General features: G+C 48.7%; 1 protein-coding gene and 1 non-coding gene across 4 annotated transcripts; both read left to right on the forward strand.

Moving 5' to 3' along the window:
- The first annotated feature begins 10,536 nt into the window (after positions 1-10,536).
- On the forward strand, positions 10,537-17,999 carry LOC132419358 (melanoma-associated antigen D4). 3 transcript variants are annotated; one of them, XM_069540397.1, is made up of 13 exons: positions 10,537-10,656; positions 11,618-11,828; positions 12,074-12,904; positions 13,289-13,495; positions 13,601-13,664; positions 13,893-13,972; positions 14,363-14,454; positions 15,095-15,174; positions 15,259-15,301; positions 15,718-15,780; positions 16,783-16,897; positions 17,169-17,611; positions 17,791-17,999. In XM_069540397.1, exons 2-12 carry the CDS (start codon positions 11,619-11,621, stop codon positions 17,601-17,603), a joined length of 2,220 nt encoding a protein of 739 aa, XP_069396498.1. In that variant the 5' UTR covers positions 10,537-10,656; position 11,618; the 3' UTR covers positions 17,604-17,611; positions 17,791-17,999. The 3 variants fall into 3 exon arrangements, with proteins under 3 accessions (XP_069396498.1, XP_059859264.1, XP_059859263.1); XM_060003281.1 differs by having other exon boundaries at positions 17,169-17,599; XM_060003280.1 differs by having other exon boundaries at positions 10,596-10,656; positions 11,588-11,828; positions 17,169-17,599.
- On the forward strand, positions 16,408-16,536 carry LOC132419360 (small nucleolar RNA SNORA11). Its single transcript, XR_009518172.1, has one exon. It is a non-coding gene; the product is annotated as a small nucleolar RNA SNORA11 (small nucleolar RNA).
- Positions 18,000-18,594: the final 595 nt, after the last annotated feature.

Here is an 18,594-nt window from a genome sequence, read left to right on the forward strand (position 1 = left end):
CATGCTTTGTGATGTTAAATTCTCTACTTCATCTTAGAGGTTTGATATAATAAATGCCCAATACCAGCAGCAGGGCAACTCCTACCTGGAATGCTTGTTTTGCCCCTGAGAGGATTCAATTTATTTCCAGTGCCTCACGATGGAGAATTTTCCATGGTATGTAGACAAAAGACTTATTTCCTTTTTCCTTTCTACAAAACCAACGCATACATCAGTCTATTACCTTCCCTGGATGTGCTTCCCACACAGCCACCTGAATGGAGCTTGCTTCAGAATGAGGAGTGTCTACTTGTCTCTGTCCTTTTCCCTGTAGCCTTATCACTGGTAAAACCTCAGCTACTAGGCTTTCACCAGAAGCAATGAGTGGAGTCAGACCTTTGTTGCCTTGAATTTTTACAAATGGCTCTAATTTTTCATGGCCAATGTTAAGAGCTGGTGGTGCTAGAAAGAAAAGGAGGGATGTCTGGAATTCATTATTTTGATCACCACCCAGTAAAGTGTGTTGCTGGGGAGAGATGCTCCTTTACTTTCTGCCTGTCCCTGGCTTTCTGCTTGTCACCTTGCAGTCCCACTTGCTGTCTCTCTCCTCCACCTCTCCCTCAGCTCGCCTGCATCCTCCCTCTCTCTTTGCTTCTACCTCTGTCTCCCTCTTTCCTATGTCTTTACAGTCTCTCGACTGGTTTTTCTGCTCAGTCTCCCCTTCTCCTTCCATCCTTTATCCCCCATCCGCGTCTGTGTATCTTCCACGCCCTGGCTCTCCCTGGCATATCCCTGCCTGTTTTCCCATTGCTGGGCCCACGTGAAGCCACATCGGTGGGAAGACCATGGATATATACATTCATCCACCGATCCCTCTACCGATTCTTCCATCCTTTCCATTCTGTTTTTTAATTAATTAATTCCTCTGTTCATTTATTCCTCCCACAAATGTACTTGAGAGTCTATAAGGGAACAGGCACTGGACTAGACCCTCAGGATATACAGTGGAGAACAAAACAGACAATGGAAACTTTCACCATGGGGCTTGCACTGGAATGGGGCGGCAGGTGTTTCAAAAGGATCCCTCTAACAAATATATACAAATACATTAGTTATGACAAATACTGATAAGTGCTATGGGGGAAGTTTTCAAGGTGCTAAGAGAAAGGAGAAGAGGATAAGTAATTTAAATTGAGGATGAAGTGGTTTGTGGCCAGGAAAGGCCCTCAGGAAGGAGTGATCTTTAAGCTGAGACCTCAGAAATAAGCATGAGGTAGACAGATGAACAGGAGAACACAAAGGGTTATCACTTCAGGGTTCCCAGGAGCAGCACTATAAAGTCTCTAAGGCAGTAAGTGGTATGTATGGCTCCCACAGGGCCTAAGAGAAGGTCAGACTAGTTCAAGCAAAGAAGGGTGGGAATACTTTAGGGTCAGACGGTTGTGAAAATCTTATTCCAGCTCATATCACTATTGTCATCATTCTTTCAGGCCAGGCCCCTCACTTGTCAGTTATGTTTTCAATCCTTTTCATTCCCATTTTCCACTCCCTCTCTATGCCTCTCATGGAGACAAGGTATTCTAGTTTTTTTTCTAAGTATCCTTTTTCTTTTTTCTTCCTTTTTTTCAGATATTTATTGACATACAGCACTGTACAAGTTTAAGGTATACAGTATAATAATTTGACATAGATATATCATGAAATGATTACAACAGTAAGTTTAGTGAACATCCATTATCTCATATAGATACAAAAGTAAAGAAATAGAAAAGAAATATCCTTGTGATGATAACTCTGAGGATTTACTCCCATAACTTTCATATATAACGTACAGCAGTTTTAATTATATTTATCACATTGTATATTACATCACTAGTACTTGTTTATCTTGTTACTGGAAGTTTGTACCTTTTGATTGCCTTCATCCAATTCCCCCTCTCCCCACACTCTGCCTGTGGTACCCACAAATCCGATCTCTTTTTTCCATGATGTTTTTTGTTTTGTTTCTTTTTGAAGTATCATTGACCTACAACATCATATTAGTTCCTGGTACACAAAATAGTGATTGTATATTTCTATATACTTCAAAATGATCACCACAATAAGTCTAGTTATCATCTGTCACCATACAAAGCTATTACGTAATTATTGACTATATTCCCCACACTGTACATTTCATCCCTGTGACTCATTTATTTTGTAACTGAAAGCTTGTATCTCTTAATCTCCCTCAGTTACTTCTCTTTTCCTCCAAACCTCCTCCCCTCTGACAACTACCTGTTTGTCCTCTGTATCTATGGCTCTATTTTTCTTTAGTTTTGTTTGTTCATTTGTTTTGTTTTTTAGATTCCACATATAAATGATATCATACAGTATTTGACTTTCTCTGTCTGAGATTGTTCACTTAGTGTAACACCCTCTAGGTCCATCCATGTTGTTGCAAATGGCAAGATTTCATTCGTTTTAATGGCTGAATATTCCACTGTATATATACCACATCTACTTTAACCACTTATCTATTGATGAGCACTTAGGTTGTTTCCATATTTTCACTATTGTAAATAATGCTGCAATGAACATAGGGATGCATATATCTTTTCAAATTAGTGTTTCTGTTTTCTTTGGAAAAATACCCAGAAGTAGAATTACTGGATTGTATGGTACTTTTATTTTTAATTTTTTGAGGAAACTTCATACTGCATTGGCTGCACCAATTTACATTCCCACCAAAGTCCACAGGGGGCCCTTTATTTTCTCCACATCCTTGCCAACACTTGTTATTTGTTGTCTTTTGATGATAGGTATTCTGACAGGTGTGAGGTGATATATCATCATGGTTTTCATTTGCATTTCCCTGATGATTAGTGATATTGAGCATATTTTCATGTTTGTTGGTCATCTGTATGTCTTCTTTGGAAAAATGTCTATTCAGGTCCTCTGCCTATTTTTTAATCGGGTTTTTTGCTTTTTGGTGTTGAGTTGTATGAGTCCTTTAAATATTTTGAATATTAACCCCTTATCCAATATATTGCTTCCAAATATCTCTTCCCATTGAGCAGGCTGCCTTTTAGTTTTGTTGCTAGTTTCCTTCACTTTGCAAAACATTTTTAGCTTCTTGTGGTCCCATTTGTTTATTTTTATGTTTGTTTCCCTTGCCTGAGGTGACATATCCAGAAAAATATTACTAAGAGTGATGTTAAAGACCGTACTGTCTATGTTTTCTTCTAGAAGTTTTATGGTTTCAGGTCTTATATTTAAGTCTTTAATCCATTTGGAGTTTATTTTTGTATATGGTGTGAGAAAATTAACCAGTCTGATACTTCTGCATGTAGATGTCCAGTTTTCCCAACACCATTTATCAAAGAGACTGCCTTTTCTCTGTTGTATATTCTTGCCTCCTTTGTCATAGATTAATTGCCCATATAACTGTGGCTTTATTTCTAGGCTCTCTATTCTCTTCCATTTATCTATGTGTCTGCTTTTGTGCCAGTACCATACTGTTTTGATGAATGTGGCTTTGTAGTGTAGTTTGAAATCAGAGATTGTGTTACCTCCAGTTTTGTTCTTCTTTCTTAAAATTGTTTGGCTATTTGGATTCTTTTGTATTTCCATATGAATTTAGAATTATATATTCGATTTATTTAGGTCTTCTTTAATTGTTCTCAGTAATGTCTTAATATTTTCAAGTAAAGTGCTGCTCAGCTTTAGTCACATCTACCCTTATATAATTCTTCTTTTTATGCTCTTGTAAGTGGTATTTTTGCTATTGGAAATGGTATTTAAAATTTCATTTTCTTGATTATTTCTGTTGTATAAATTTCCATTGATTAGAATAAAGTTATTGAATATTGACATAAATTTTTAATATTAGTGATATAATTAACACTAATTTTATCATTCTTGATATTGGTAATTCATGTTTTATTTCTTTTATTTCCCTAATTATTCTGGATAGAGGCTTATCACTTGTACTGATATTCTTAAAGATCAGATTTGATCTCTTTAATTTCCTCTATTTCTTTCTTTCTTTTTTTGTTTTGTGGTACGCGGGCCTCTCACTGTTGTGGCCTCTCCCGTTGTGGAGCACAGGCTCTGGATGCACAGGCCCAGCGGTCATGGCTCACGGGCCTAGCTGCTCCGTGGCATGTGGGATCTTCCCAGACCGGGGCACGAACCCACGTCCCCTGCATCAGCAGGCGGACTCTCAACCACTGTACCACCAGGGAAGCCCTATTTCTTTTTTTTGTTGTCTACCTCAGTGACTGCTACACTTCCCCTTATTTCCATTCTTCTGCTATTTTGGTTTTAATTGTGTCTGCATTCTTTTTTCTAAATATTGAAATTTAAATGATTGATTTAATTCTGATTTTTAAATATAGGCATTTTGTGCTATAAATTGGTTTTTAAGGACTGCTTTAGGTGCATCCTACAAATTTTGATAAGTTGTACTTCACTTTTCATTCAGTTCAAATTAATTTCTAAATTTCTTTTTTTATTTCTTTCACCGATATGTTATTGAAGAGTATGTTATATCGTTTGCAAATATTTTGGGAATTTTACAGATACATTCCTGTTATTTATATCTAATTTAATTTCATTGTCCTTCAGGAAAATCCTTTAGGTGATGTTAATTCTTTCATTGGTAAGATGTATTTATGGCCCAGAATATTGTCTATCATGGTAAATTTTCATGTACATATGAAAACAATGTGTGTTCTTTTTTTGTTAGGGATAGTGCCCTTAAAATGGAGAACAGTATGGAGGTTCCTTTAAAAACTGAAAATAGAGCTACCATATGATCCAGCAATCCCACTCCTAGGCATATACCCAGAGAAAGCCATAATTCACAAAGATACATGCCCCCCAGTGTTCATTGCAACATTATTCACAATAGCCAGGACATGGAAGCAACCTAAATGTCCATCAACAGAGGAATAGATAAAGAAGATGTGGTACATATATACAATGGAATATTACTCAGCCATAAAAAAGAATGAAATAATGCCATTTGCAGCAACATGGATGGACCTAGAGATTGCCATACTGAGTGAAGTAAGTCAGACACAGAAAGACAAATATATGATATCGCTTATATATGGAATCTGAAAAAAAAGTCTACAAATGAACTTATCTACAAAACCAAAATAGAGTTACAAATATAAAAATAAACTTACGGTTGCCAGGGAGTAAGGAAGGGAGGGATAAATTGGAAGATTGGGATTGACACACACACACTACTATATATAAAATAGATAACTAATCAGGACCCACTGTATAGCACAGGGAACTGTATTCAATACTCTGTAATAGTCTATATGTGAAAAGAATCTTAAAAAGAGTGGATATATTTATTTGTATAACAGATTCACTTTGCTGTACACTTGAAACTAACACAACACTCTAAATCAATTACACCTCAATAAAATTTTTTTAATGTTAATTAGATTAATTTGAGTGATAGCATTTTCAAGCATTCTATACACTTACTGATGTTTTTAGTCAACTTGTTCAACTGTGGAGAGAAAAGACAAATCTCTGACCCTAATTGTGGATTTTCCTTTCTTTCATATATTTCTAAATTCCATTTTTAGGTGTATAAACATTAAGAATTTTTTTTTCTTTTTTTTTTGCGGTACGCGGGCCTCTCACCGCTGTGGCCTCTCCCGCCGCGGAGCACAGGCTCCGGACGTGCAGGCTCAGCGGCCATGGCTCACGGGCCCAGCCACTCCACGGCATGCGGGATCCTCCCAGACCGGGGCACGAGCCCGCGTCCCCTGCACCGGCAGGCAGACTCTCAACCACTGCGCCACCAGGGAAGCCCAACATTTAGAATTTTTATGCCCTCTTGATGAATTGGCCTCCATAGGCAATCATAAATATAAACAATCCTCTTATAAATGATCCTCTTTATCCCTGACAATATATTTTATTCTGAAATCTGCTTTATCTGATATTAATATATACATTACAGCCTTGTTTGGATTATTAGTAGCATGATATATCTTTTCCCATACTTTTACTTTTAACCTATAGGTACAATGGGATTCATGTACACTGCATATAGCAGGATCTTTTTAAAATCCAATTTGTCATGCCCCACATCGTATGTTATTAGGGAAATGCAAATTTAAAAACTGAGATACCACTACACTCCTATTAGAATGGCCAAAATCCAGAACACTGGCAATACCAAATGCCTGCAAAGATGTGTATCAACAGGAACTCTCCTTCATATCTGGTGGGAATTCAAAATTATACAACCACATTGGAAGACAGTTTGACAGTTTCTTATAAAATTAAACCTATTCTGACCATGTAGTCCAGCAATTGTGCTCCTTGGTATTTACCCAAATGAGCTGAAAGTTTATGTCCACAGAAAAACCTGCATACACATGTTTATAGCACTTTTATTCACAATGCTGTAACTTCGGAAGAAACCAAGATGTACTTCAGTAGGTGAATGGATGAACAAACTGTGACACATCCAGATAATGGAATATTATTCATCACTAAAAAGAAATGAACTATCAAGCCCTGAAAAGACATTCAAGAACCTTAAGTGCATATTACCCAGTGAAAGAGACCAATCTGAAAAGTGTATATATTGTATGATTGCAACTATATGACATTCTGGAAAAGGCAAACCTATAGGGACAGTTAAAAAATCAGTGGTTGCTAGCAGTTAGGAGAGCAGTTAGGAGCAGTTAGTTATGTGGAGCACAGAGGATTTGGGAGGCAATGAAATTATTCTGTATGATACTGTAGTGGTGGCTACATGTTGTCCAAACCCATGGAATGTACAACAGCAAAAATGAGTCCTAATGTAAACTATACACTTTGGGTGATAATGATATGGCAATGTAGGTTCATTGATTGTAAGAAACACACCTCTCTGGTGCAGGATGTTGACAGTGGGGGAGGCTCTGTCTCTGTGGGGGCAGGAGGTATATGGGATGGCTCTGTAATTTCTGCTCAATTTTGCTATCAGCCTAAAGCTACACTAAAAAATAAACTCTATTTAAAAGAGAAAGGAGTCCAATTTTAGACAAATAGTATTTAATATGATTACTGATATGGTTGGATTTAAAGCTGTCATGTTAATTTTTTTCTATTTTCTCATCTGTTGTTTTATTTTTTCTCTTTTAAAACATCTTAAGTTAAATGAGCATTTCATGATTCCATTTATCTCCCATATAGGCTTACTAGTCATAATTCTTTGGATACATACGTTAGTGTTTATAGTTCATGCTTCTTTAACGTATCACAATGTACCTTCAAGTAATATTGTACCACTTCACATGTAGATTTAGAATCTTACATACACTTATATTCCCCCATCCTTGTGCTATTATTTTCCAAGAAGCTAATTCCACATAAGTTATAACTCCACAATGCATTATGAATTTTTGCTTTACATCATTAATAATAAAATATTCTTAAATGTGAAAATTAATAGTTTATATCTACTTTCATATCTACCATTTCCATTATTGTTGACTCATTTACGTAGACCATATTTCCATTTACAGTCATTTTTCTTGTGCCTGAAGGACATCCTGTAACATTTCTTGTAGGGTAAATCTACTGATGATTAATTTTTTCAGCTTCAGTATGCATGAAAACCTTTTATTTCAACTTCATTTTTAAAAAGATATTTATTGAGTATACAATTCTGATTGGACAATTATTGTTTCACTATTTTAAAAATGGTATGCCACTTCCTTCTGACTTGCACTGTTCCTTATGAGAAGTGTCCTCTAATTCTTATCATTGGTCCTCTTAATGATTCTATATTTTCTGGTTTTATACTTGTTTAGGAATAGAAGTAAAACCCTGGGGAAGCAGATTGGAAAAATATCATGAACGCACACCATGCATTAACTGTGCATAGCAACTTGGATACATATTAAAGCATAAGAGTCACTAAAAAAAAAATTAAAAACCAGGATGGATACTTATACTTGCAGCCACGATGAATTAACAAGAATCCGATGTGCTCTGCCACCAAAATATCTATAAACCAAAAAAGTTACAAAGCTTTACGTCGTGGCTCCACGAGCCACGCAGGACATTGATCCCCAAGATAAGGGAAATTAAAAAGGTGATCCCCAGGATTGCCCAATTCCCCCCAACTTCTTGCCTGGATAGAGTTTACAGGCTGCGGCACAGGGAGGTTGAACACAAACAGAGGTGAATAAGTGAAGGAGACAGAGCTGAGAATTCCAAGAGGCCAGTGTGACTAGAATATTCTGGGGGTAATGGAGGGGAGAGAGCTGCACACTGAGGTAGCCCTGGAGAGCTGCAGAGGTTTCCCATCTGGGTGCAGTGTATGAGAAAAGGGCAGTGGTGGTAGCTGACTTCCATTTTCTGGAGTGAGTAGTTGTGTGGATCGTGGTGCCATTTACTGAGATTGTGAAGATGGGAGTTTTAAAAACAAGAGAGATGGGGGACGTGAGTGTGTGGGGGTGGTGGATATAGCAATACCACAGTGAGACAGACTCACTGTGAGGAGCCCTTGAAACATCCAAGTGGAGATGTCAAGTAGACGAATGAATATATGGATTTGGATCTCAAAGCTGAAGTTCGAACTGGGGTTGTAGATTTGGGAGTTGTAAGCATATTAGCATATATAGTTATAAAGCATCTAGCATATAGAGGGGCTGGTATAAAAATGAATACAATAGAAGTTCTCATCATAAAAAATTGTAACTATGTGTGATGATGGATGTTAACTGGACTTATTGTGGTGATCATTTCACAGTATATACAAATAATGAATCATGATGTTGTACACCCGAAACTAATATAATGTTATATGTCAATTATATCTCAATAAAGAAAAAGAAAAAATAAGAATAAAAAATAAAATAAAGCGAATATAAAAGTCCACTATGGATTTTGTAAAAAAAGCACAGTTTCAAAATGAGATGGGAACATAGCATTTTCTATTAGCACAGGAAGGGCTGAGAGACACAAGCAGCTGACAGGGAAGGTTGCTATGCAACAGCTGAGGAAAGCCATCCAGACAGGCAGAATTGATGTTGGTCACTGGAGAGTAAAAGCTCTGGTCCTAGCAATAGCTTCCATTCAGACACAGGGGTGGACAGCCTGGAGAGGCTGATATAAAAACGAATATAAAAGTCCACTATGTTTTTTTGTAAAAAAAAATAGAAGTGCAATTTGAGGTGGGAACATAGCATTTTCTCCAGTCATTCTGGAAGCGCAGCAGCATGTGTGTCCTTAGGTAGGACCCCAGTAAGTTCTCCTTTTGCTTCACATTTTGCATATTGAGAAACCGGGCTCAGAGATGTCCAGTGACCCAAGCGGGCTTTCACACAGCTAGCGACAGACTGGTCCAACACTCCGTCCCTGGAATTCGGAAGTCCAGCCCAGCTTCTATCCACAAGATCACAGCTGCCCAAGGCCCCAGCCATGGAAGGAACCAGGCGAAACATTTACTCTGAATCAGGGCTTGCCATGGCTCAGACACACAAGTGCCTGATTGTCCTGGCCGCTCCAGTGGGCACCAGGAAGGCCTCAGGCAGCGTGTTTGTGCCACTCACAGCGAAGAGGCCTGACAGTCGGAGCAGGGAGTGGACCCCAAGGAGCAATTCTCACACCTGGATGGACCCACATAGAGCAGGCAAGGGGTGGGCCTGGGGCTCCTACCTGTTCCCCCTGGAATGCAGAGCGTGAGCTTAGGTCTCAGAGAACAGAAACCTGGCTTGTTGGGACAGATGTTGACAGGGCAGGAGAGGTGGGGTGGATCTGCTGCTCAAACTGAAGAAGGGAGGGTGCCTCAGTCCCCGGGGCCAGTGCCAGTGGAACATGGATTTTTGGAGTCAGCGAGACCCCGGCCCAAATTCTGCATTTTCAACCTGCTGGCTCTGTGGCCTTGTCTAGGTTGTGCGATGTGTCCGTCTGTGCCTCAGCTTCCTGATCTGTAAAATGGGGATGCTGACATCCACCTCCCAGGGCTGCTGTGAGAGGAAGATAATGCCCAGCACAGCTCAGGCTGTGACACACAAGCTGCATGAAGAGTGGCTGGGGAAGCAGATGTTCCCAGTGTGTCTGGGGGCCCTAGAGGTGGATAGTAGAGGGGAACGCAAAGGGAACTGGTGTCCTCTCGCCATTTCCATTTCTCTTGTTGCAGTTGCAGACTGGGCTAGAGACCTCTGTATTGGTGACCTAGGGGTCACGCTGGGGAAGCAGGGCTCAGTGTATTCCAGACCACACTGGAGGAGCTTAGAGGCAAGGGGGAGGGCAGGGCTGAGAAGCATTGTGCAAAAGTGGGGGGACTGAGGGTATATGATGGATGGGTTGGAACCGCAGTACAGGGTGTGAGTGCCCGCGCCTGCGGTCGGGGGCGCGGAGGCGGAGGTGGGGAACGGTGAGGGGAATCTGGCGGGAAGGAGAAAACGCCCCCCTACCCCGCCCACCCACTGGCGGAATCGCATGCGCACAGGGGACCTGGTGGGAAAGGCTTTTGTTGGGAAAGCGGGCCGGCTGGAGGGGTCCGCGCATGCGCAGGCTGCCCAGCCGCGCGGCGGGGAGGGGGGGCGTTGCGCGGAGAAAAGGGGCGGGGTGGTGGGAGCTGCTGTGCTGGCAGCAGTAGGCGAGGGCGCGGCTGCGGGGTTCCTGGTGCTGAGGACGGACGCCATTGGAGCCCCAGGGAAGGTAAGGATCCAGCCCCAGACAGGACCGGGAGAGAGCGAGTGGAACGAGGGTACGCTGTGCCCTCCCCATCCCCAATCCCCCGCCCCCGGATCTGAACAAAGCCCAAGCACGCAGAACCTGAACCCCCTTAGACCCGCGGTCTAGATAGGAGCCTCCCCCCTCCACCGCCATCAGACGCAGGCTCCCCGATCCGAGCCCTACTTACACCGGAGCCCACCATCCGAACCCCTTTAACAGACCCGTGTGCTCCGTGCTGAGCTTCCTTAGAGCGGAGGCCCCACCTCCACCCCAAACACTCTGAGATCAATCCAGTGGAACTGAACGTTTTGCCCCCTTCCTGGAGTTGCAGTCCTGGCCTCTGAGACCTCCAGCGCTCCAGTTCGAGCCTCACCTAGCCCGAAGACCCCCACCCCATACACCTTGAGCGCTCCTGTATGAGCCCAACCTAGACCTGAATCAGCTGAATCCCCCCACCGGCACTTAGAGGGTCCCTGGGATTCATTTTCCCAGAGCTTCCAGCGGTCCCCGTTTGTCTCAGCCCTCTCATGTCATTCTCCTCCCCACCGTCCTGGCCCCCTGCTCCAGGCATTAAATTCAGGCGCTTTATTTCTCCCTCTCTCAACGCATCTCCTATGGGACTCTTTGGACTCAGGCCCGCCAGTGCACCCCTTGTTCAAATCCGGCCGCTGGGCCGGGGAGCCTGCCTGTCCTAAACTCCCCTTTCAGTGTAGGGACTCCTCCGACCTCCTCTATCCTTCTCTTAGGGCTCTGTCTCTGAGGGAATCTACCCCAGCAGCCTTCACTCCCCCACCCACCCCGACCTTATACTGCCTGGTAACCTGATGATTGCAGCTCCCCACTTCCTGAGAGATCCGGCCTCCTGCTGGGTCCTGCCCCCCTCCCCCTGAAGAGGCCTCCCCGTCCCTCTCAGGCTGAGCTCTCTTCTCCTTGGGACCCCCAGCATGGCTGAGGGAAGCTACCACAAAGAATCTGAAGGGTACAACGTTGAAGACATGGACGAGGGTAGTGATGAAGTCGGGGAGGAAGACATGGTTGAAGGCAACGACTATGAAGAATTTGGTGCTTTTGGAGGCTACGGAGCCCTCACCAGCTTTGACATCCGTATCCTCAGAGCCTTTGGGAGCTTGGGTCCAGGCTTTCGCATCTTAGCGGTGAGGCCCCTTGTCGGCCACCTGCTAGCCCTGGGCCTTCCCTCCTGCGACGTCAGGGAGGATGGGAGGAGGGGGTGGGTGAAGGCTGGAGTTGAATGGGGAAGGACTGCCCAGCTTCACCAAACCTTCCCTCTCCTGCTGGGAGAAGGGGGATTTGGGAGGGTCTGGGGGCTGGTCGGGGGCTGGCCAGCACAGGGCGAGTGTGTACAGCTGTCTGCCTTGCCCTCCCCTCCCTGGTCTTGCAGAATGAGCCCTGGGAACTTGAAAACCCTATGCTGGCCAGGACTCTGCTGGAGGCATTTCGGATGGATCCAGAAACACTTGCCAACGAGCCGGCTGCCCGTGCTGCCAACGTAGCCCGGGCCGCCTCCTCTAACCAAGCTGCTCGGGCCGCTGCTGCTGCTGCCCGTGCCACCTACCATCAGGTGGTCGCTAACCACTCAGTGGCCACAGACCAGGGCTCAGGAGGCGATACCCAGCCCATGACATCCGCTGCCGAGGCTCAGGCAGCCACCCTTGAGACAAGCCTTGCTTCTCCGCACAGCTCCCAGATGCTAGTCAAGAGCGAGATGGCCACCCCCGGGGCTCCAGCAAGGTCCACGCAGCCCCAGACATCCTCCCGGGCCCAGGAGGCTGCTGCCGAGGGCCCTAGTACGGCCTGTGCTTTCTCCCAGGCCCCACGTGCCAGTGAGATGGATGCCACCCGGCCCAAAACAGCCTTCCTGGGTCAGAACGATGTCTTTGATTTCACCCAGCCGGCAGGTGTCAGTGGCATGGCCTTCCCACGCCCCAAGAGACCTGCCCCGGCCCAAGAGGCTGCCACAGAGGGCCCCAGTGCTGCCTCCGGGGGGCCCCAGGCAGCCTCTGCCGGGGAGGGGGCAGCCACCCGGCCAAAGACGACCAAGTCTGGGAAGGCTCTCGCCAAGACTCGGTGGGTGGAGCCTCAGAATGTTGTGGCAGCAGCTGCTGCCAAGGCCAAGATGGCCACGAGCATCCCTGAGCCTGAGGGTGCAGCTGCCACCTCTCAGCAGAGTGCGGAGCCCTGGGCCAGGATGGGAGGCAAGAGGACAAAGAAGGTGAGACCTCCCTGCTGTCTCCAACCCCCCTTGCTCCCCTGCTTTCTGGGCCCTCTCCTCTCTGCCTCCTCCTCTCCCTCCCCGCATCCCCTCCCTTCCCCTCCCCTCTCCTTCCCTCTCCTTCCCTCCCCTCTTCTCTCAGCTTGTGCATGTTTCTCCAAGACAGGTTAACCAGCATGTTTTTACTCCACGTAGTCCCTACCCTCAGGCCTGGAGGGAGAAGCGGTTGGCTCAGTGCCTGGCACTTAGTAAGCACTCGGCACGTGTCATCCGCTGTTCCTACCACCCTTATCTCCAAGTACCTGCTCTGGTTAAGATGTGTGCCAGGTGCTTTTGCACGGGTAGCCTGGTAGCCCTGAGTCTCTCCTCTGTCTAATGGTACAGTCCAAGCACCTGGATGACGAATATGAGAGCAGCGAGGAGGAGAGAGAGCCTCCTGCGGTCCCACCGACCTGGAGGGCATCGCAGCCCCCACTGACAACTGTGCGGCCTCAGATGGCCCCTCGGCCCCCCATGGCCCTGAGGTCCCAGGTACCCTCAAGGCACGTACTGTGCTTGCCACCCCGCAATGTGACCCTTCTGCAAGAGAGGGTAAGAAGCCTGCCCTTCCCCCATCTCGCTCCTCTCCTCCCTTGCGGGCCTGTTCTTTGAGGTCGCCCACGCCTTGGTCTACCCGTGTGCTCCCTCCTTCTCCAGGCAAACAAGTTGGTGAAATATCTGATGATTAAAGACTACAAGAAGATCCCCATCAAGCGCTCAGGTGGGCAACCTGTGCCCCCTCCCTGAGCTCTGCCCTTCCCCCCTCCCACAACCCTGCCCTGTGGGCCTCCCATCAGATGCCCACACACACACATCAGGCCTGGCTGATGGCTCCATTTGCACGGTGTGGGGTCCTGAGTGTGCTCCCTTCAGCAGGGCTGACAGAAAAGCTGCAGCTCTGTGGCCCCTGCTCAGCCTCGGTGCTTTGCCCACCCCTCCCCTCCTGCAGACATGCTGAAGGATGTCATCCGAGAATACGATGAACATTTCCCTGAGATCATTGAACGAGCAACGTACACTCTGGAAAAGGTGGGTGCGGGGCCGGGGGCAGCTCTGTGGAGCAGGGGCCACAGGGAACCCTTGCCCCCTGCATCCCCTCGAGGCCCAAGGGCAGGACTATGTGCTCTGGAAGGAAGCCCTCCCTGGCCTCTCCACCTGGGAGCTTCGTCTGCCTGCCTCCTTCCCTCCTTCTTGCCGTTCGTGCTCTCTGAGTGTCTGTGGTCTCCTGAGGTGGATCCCATTGTCTCAGCCAGTGTCAGTGCTCCCACAGGGTACTTCCTCTGCGGCCTCTCTTCTTCCTCCTCCCCCAGGGCTTGGGGCTCCCCGCCAAGGAAAAGCTCTAACGGGGAATTGAGTGACTGCCTGCAGGACACCCAACATGGATGTTTGATCTCACATTCTGTTTTCTCCCCCATGTAGAAGTTTGGGATCCACCTGAAGGAAATCGACAAGGAAGAACACCTCTACATTCTTGTCTGCACACGGGATTCGTCAGCCCGCCTCCTGGGAAAGTGAGAGAGCACAGGAGGGTGGTGGCCTTCCTTGGTGGTGCCTCCCCGCTCCTCTCAGAGAAACGGGAAAGTGGGGTTGGGGGGCCTAGCACGGCTCCCACCCAGAGTTAGCGGTGCTGAGCAGTTAAGGGCTGGCAGGGGCAGTAGCCTGGGCCGAGGATTTGCTGCTCTCTGGGTTTCGCCCCTGCCCACCCTTCCCCACCCCCATCTTCCTAGGAAAGCAAGCTCCTTGGTTGCCTCTCCCTGCTAAGGTCCTGGCCAGGGCTTGGCAGAGTGGGCCTCGGGAGGGGGACGGGGGTGTGGGGGTGCTCTCCAGTGGAGTTGTGCTCCCGACGCAATGCGCAAAGGGCAGGGAAGGTCTGGATGTGCCTCTGGACACAGGGTTGCCAACCGTTTGCTCCCTGCCTAACCCCATCCTCGGCAGAGCCCTGGGAGGAGGTGTTAGCATCCCCATTTGATGGATGAAGGGACTCAGTCTCAGGCCGAGGAATGAATTGTCTGGACCAGGTAGCGCAAGCCATACAGAGTAGGAGGAGCTGCCCTGTAGCCCAGCAATCTGGGAGAGGCTAGTTGAGTGAGCCGGCTGTGGTCCCCCCGGGAAAATGGCTGCTGGACAGGATCCCTCTTTCTACACCTTCAGGACCAAGGACACTCCCAGACTGAGTCTCCTCTTGGTGATTCTGGGCGTCATCTTCATGAACGGCAACCGTGCCAGCGAGGGTGAGTGGCTGGACCTGCAGCTGGGGGGTTGCCCGCCCTCTCACCTCCGTGTGCTAAACTCTTGTACCTCATCTCCCCTCGCAGCTGTCCTCTGGGAGGCACTACGCAAGATGGGACTGCGCCCCGGGTATGATTGGGGTCTCTCGGCTCCCACTCCTCAGTGTGTCTGTCCTTGGGCACAAGAGGCCCCGGGATTGCAGTGGCCTAGTGGTCTCTGCGGGGCGTGGCGTCCTGGACTAGGTAGAGCGCAAAGGGTCCCACCAGGGTGCGTGGGGAAACGGTCCTGAGCACTGAGCACCCCCTCTGCTCCGTGTGCCTTCTCTGTTCCCAGATGAGAACTAAGAGAAACCATCGGACCTGGGGGCTCCGTCAAACCCCTCCCTGGGGCGTCGCTGACAAGTGGCCGTCTGGCCTCTGCTGCCGGCCCAGGCATCCATGGGGACACCCCACAGGCTGGGAAGCTCTCAGTCCTGCTGGGAGTGCTCCCGCCCACCCCGGGCACTGCCACTGTCTCTAGTCATGCATTCCTTTCCTTGCACTCAGGGTGAGGCACCCATTCCTGGGCGATCTGAGGAAACTCATTACAGAGGACTTTGTGAAGCAGAAGTGAGTATCGACTGAGTTCACTTTGCCTCCCACTCAGGCCTTCCTCGTGTGCTGCTCTGGCTGAGGAAGCCATTCCCCAGCCCATGTCTTAACACCAGAGGGATGGGTGTCTGGTGTGAGTGTGGGGTGGGGGGGAATGTGAGTGTTGGGGGGAGGGCAATTCCAGGGAGGCTTGGGGAAAGGGAGCACATGCTGACTGCGAGCACCAGGTGGGGTGGTACAGTCCCCATCTCGTTCAGCACCTGCCCTCTAGGCAGTGTCCCCGGCTTTACATCTCAGGAGCCTGGGGCTCAGAGAGTGGAAGCCTGACATGGCTCCGGCTGGGATAAGGCCCATTTGGGCCTGGAGTCCAGCCCCGCTGACCTTCTAGCCCAGGCCCACCCCATCCTCGGTGCTTGGAGATCTTGTGTGCCCTCACACAGGCCCGTATGCATGTTCACCACCCCCACCCCCGCCCCCTGCACCACACACACACACACACACACACACACACACACACACACACACACAGATGGTCGAGAGTATGCATGGAGTCCACTGCTCTTGGTTGACTGTTTCTTCCTGTACAGTCATTTTCTAGGGTGGACTGTCCCAGGGTTCAGCCAGGCCACGGACGAGCCCCATGGTGGGGTGTGCTCAGAGCAGGGGGCCTGAAGAAATGGCTCCTCTGTTTACAACACACCCAACAGGAACCTGGGTTATTGTGACAAGGGGCACAAAACTCGTGGCCTTCCTATGAACAAATACCCTACACGTGCCCCCTGCACCTCCACGTGGCTGCTGGGCAGGACCAGTGGCCTAAGGGTGTGAGCACCTCAGTTTTGGAGGCAGAAACCCCTGGGAGTGAGCGTGGGAGCGAGGCAAGGGCTGCGGGGCCAGGGCAGGCCTCCTGCGGCAGCCAAGCTGCAGCCTCGGGGCTGGGAAGGGGCCACCTGGGAGCCACTGGTGCAGCAACAGGTCTGCCTGGCTGGAAGCAGAAGTTTATTTTCCTCTCTCACGCAGGTACCTGGAATACAAGAAGATCCCCAATAGCAGCCCCCCCGAGTATGAGTTCCTCTGGGGCCTGCGCGCCCGCCACGAGACCAGCAAGATGAGGGTGCTGAGATTCATCGCCCAGGTAAGGCAGAGCCTCTGTTCTGGCTGGAGTTTCCCATACCTCGTTGGTTCGCTGAGGCCCAGAAAGGTTCCTAAGTCACTGACACAAGTTCACAGACGTAGTGAGTGGGTGGGGCGAAATCCCAGGTCTGGCACAAAATAATGGGAGCCCGATTCCAGTCGTGCGGGTTTCTATCATGATTTTGCAAAGCGCTCAGGAGGGCGTATGGCAGGAAGCAGGTGCTGAGCGAGGTGGGGTAGCTGTTCCGACGGCTGCTGTTCTTCCACCGCAGTATCAGAACCGAGACCCCCGGGAATGGAGGGCTCATTTCTTGGAGGCTGTGGATGATGCTTTCAAGACGATGGATGTGGATATGGCTGAGGAACATGCCAGGGCCCAGATGAGGGCCCAGATGAACATCGGGGAGGAAGCTCTGATTGGACGGTGGAGCTGGGACGACATACAGGTCGAGCTCCTGACCTGGGATGAGGATGGAGATTTTGGCGACGCCTGGTCCAGGATCCCCTTCGCTTTCTGGGCCAGATACCATCAGTACATTCTGAATAGCAACCGTGCCAACAGGAGAGGCACCTGGAGGGCTGGCGTCAGCAGTGGCACCAATGGTGCGGCCAGCACCAGCATGCTCGATGGCCCCAGCACCAGCTCCACCATCCGGACCAGAAACGCCGCCAGAACCAGTGCCAGCTTCTTCTCCTGGATTCAGTAAGATTGGAGGTCATTAGATGAGACTCTGAAGGATGGGGTGTGGAGGGACTGGGAGGAGTCAGGGGAAGGCCTGGGGTGTCATGGGGGAACGAAGAGAGCCTGACGAGACGCTCAGTTTGTTCTTCCTATCCCTGACGGTTCACCTGTATTGACCCTTGTGTTCTGGCCTTTGTGTCTCCCGGTTCCAGGCAGCGCTGAGGAGCTGCAGCAGCCCCCTGCCAAGCCAGAGTGCCTCCTCTGCCCCCCGCCCCCCGACAGAGCACTCTAGGCAGCTACTCCCCGTCCATGGAAGATGGCATGCCAGATGACGCGCTCTCTGCCCTTCCTGCTTTCCTGTGTGCTTTTTGTCGTGCTGTCGTGTTTTGGGTATCAGTATTGCATTAAAGTTGCAAAATCAGTCGGACGTCTTCTCCTTTTCCTGGGCAGGTGTGGCTCTGAGTGGCCGGTGGTCAGGCCCTCCGGGACAGGCGGGGGCCGCCTCCCCCTAAAAGGCAGACGGGTGTGGCTGGGTCAGGCACTGGGAGGCGCAGAGATGCCAGCTGAGTGTGGAGGCCAAGAGTTTCCAGGGGCTCCGGTCCATACAGTTTCATGATTTCTTACACTGTGTGGCCCCGGTTAAATGCCAGTGGGGATCCTCAGGAGAAGGGGTGGGGTGGAGGGCCGTGAGCCGGTGCCACCGTCCCTCCCACCAAGGGACGGGATCCACAGACATCCCCTAGGACCCACCTCCGCCCCATCTCTGGAGGCGCTGTCCTGGAATCCTTCCCTCATCATCCATACCATTTCAGGACCTCCTCCCTCAGACCGAGTCTTAAGGACAATGAGGTAGGCCTCACAGTGACACTCTCACCCCTCCAGCAGGTAGAAGGAGGAGCCATTACTGCCACAAGAGCCGATTCAGTGAAAGAAAGCTGTAGGCAGACCTGGACAGCCCATTGCCTGTGACCATGATCCGAGGCCCTTTGGGAGGCTCCGGGGCTCTTCTCCATGGA

The sequence above is a fragment of the Delphinus delphis genome, unplaced genomic scaffold (genome assembly GCF_949987515.2).
Source record: "Delphinus delphis unplaced genomic scaffold, mDelDel1.2 scaffold_399, whole genome shotgun sequence".
NCBI classification, from domain to species: Eukaryota; Metazoa; Chordata; class Mammalia; order Artiodactyla; family Delphinidae; genus Delphinus; species Delphinus delphis.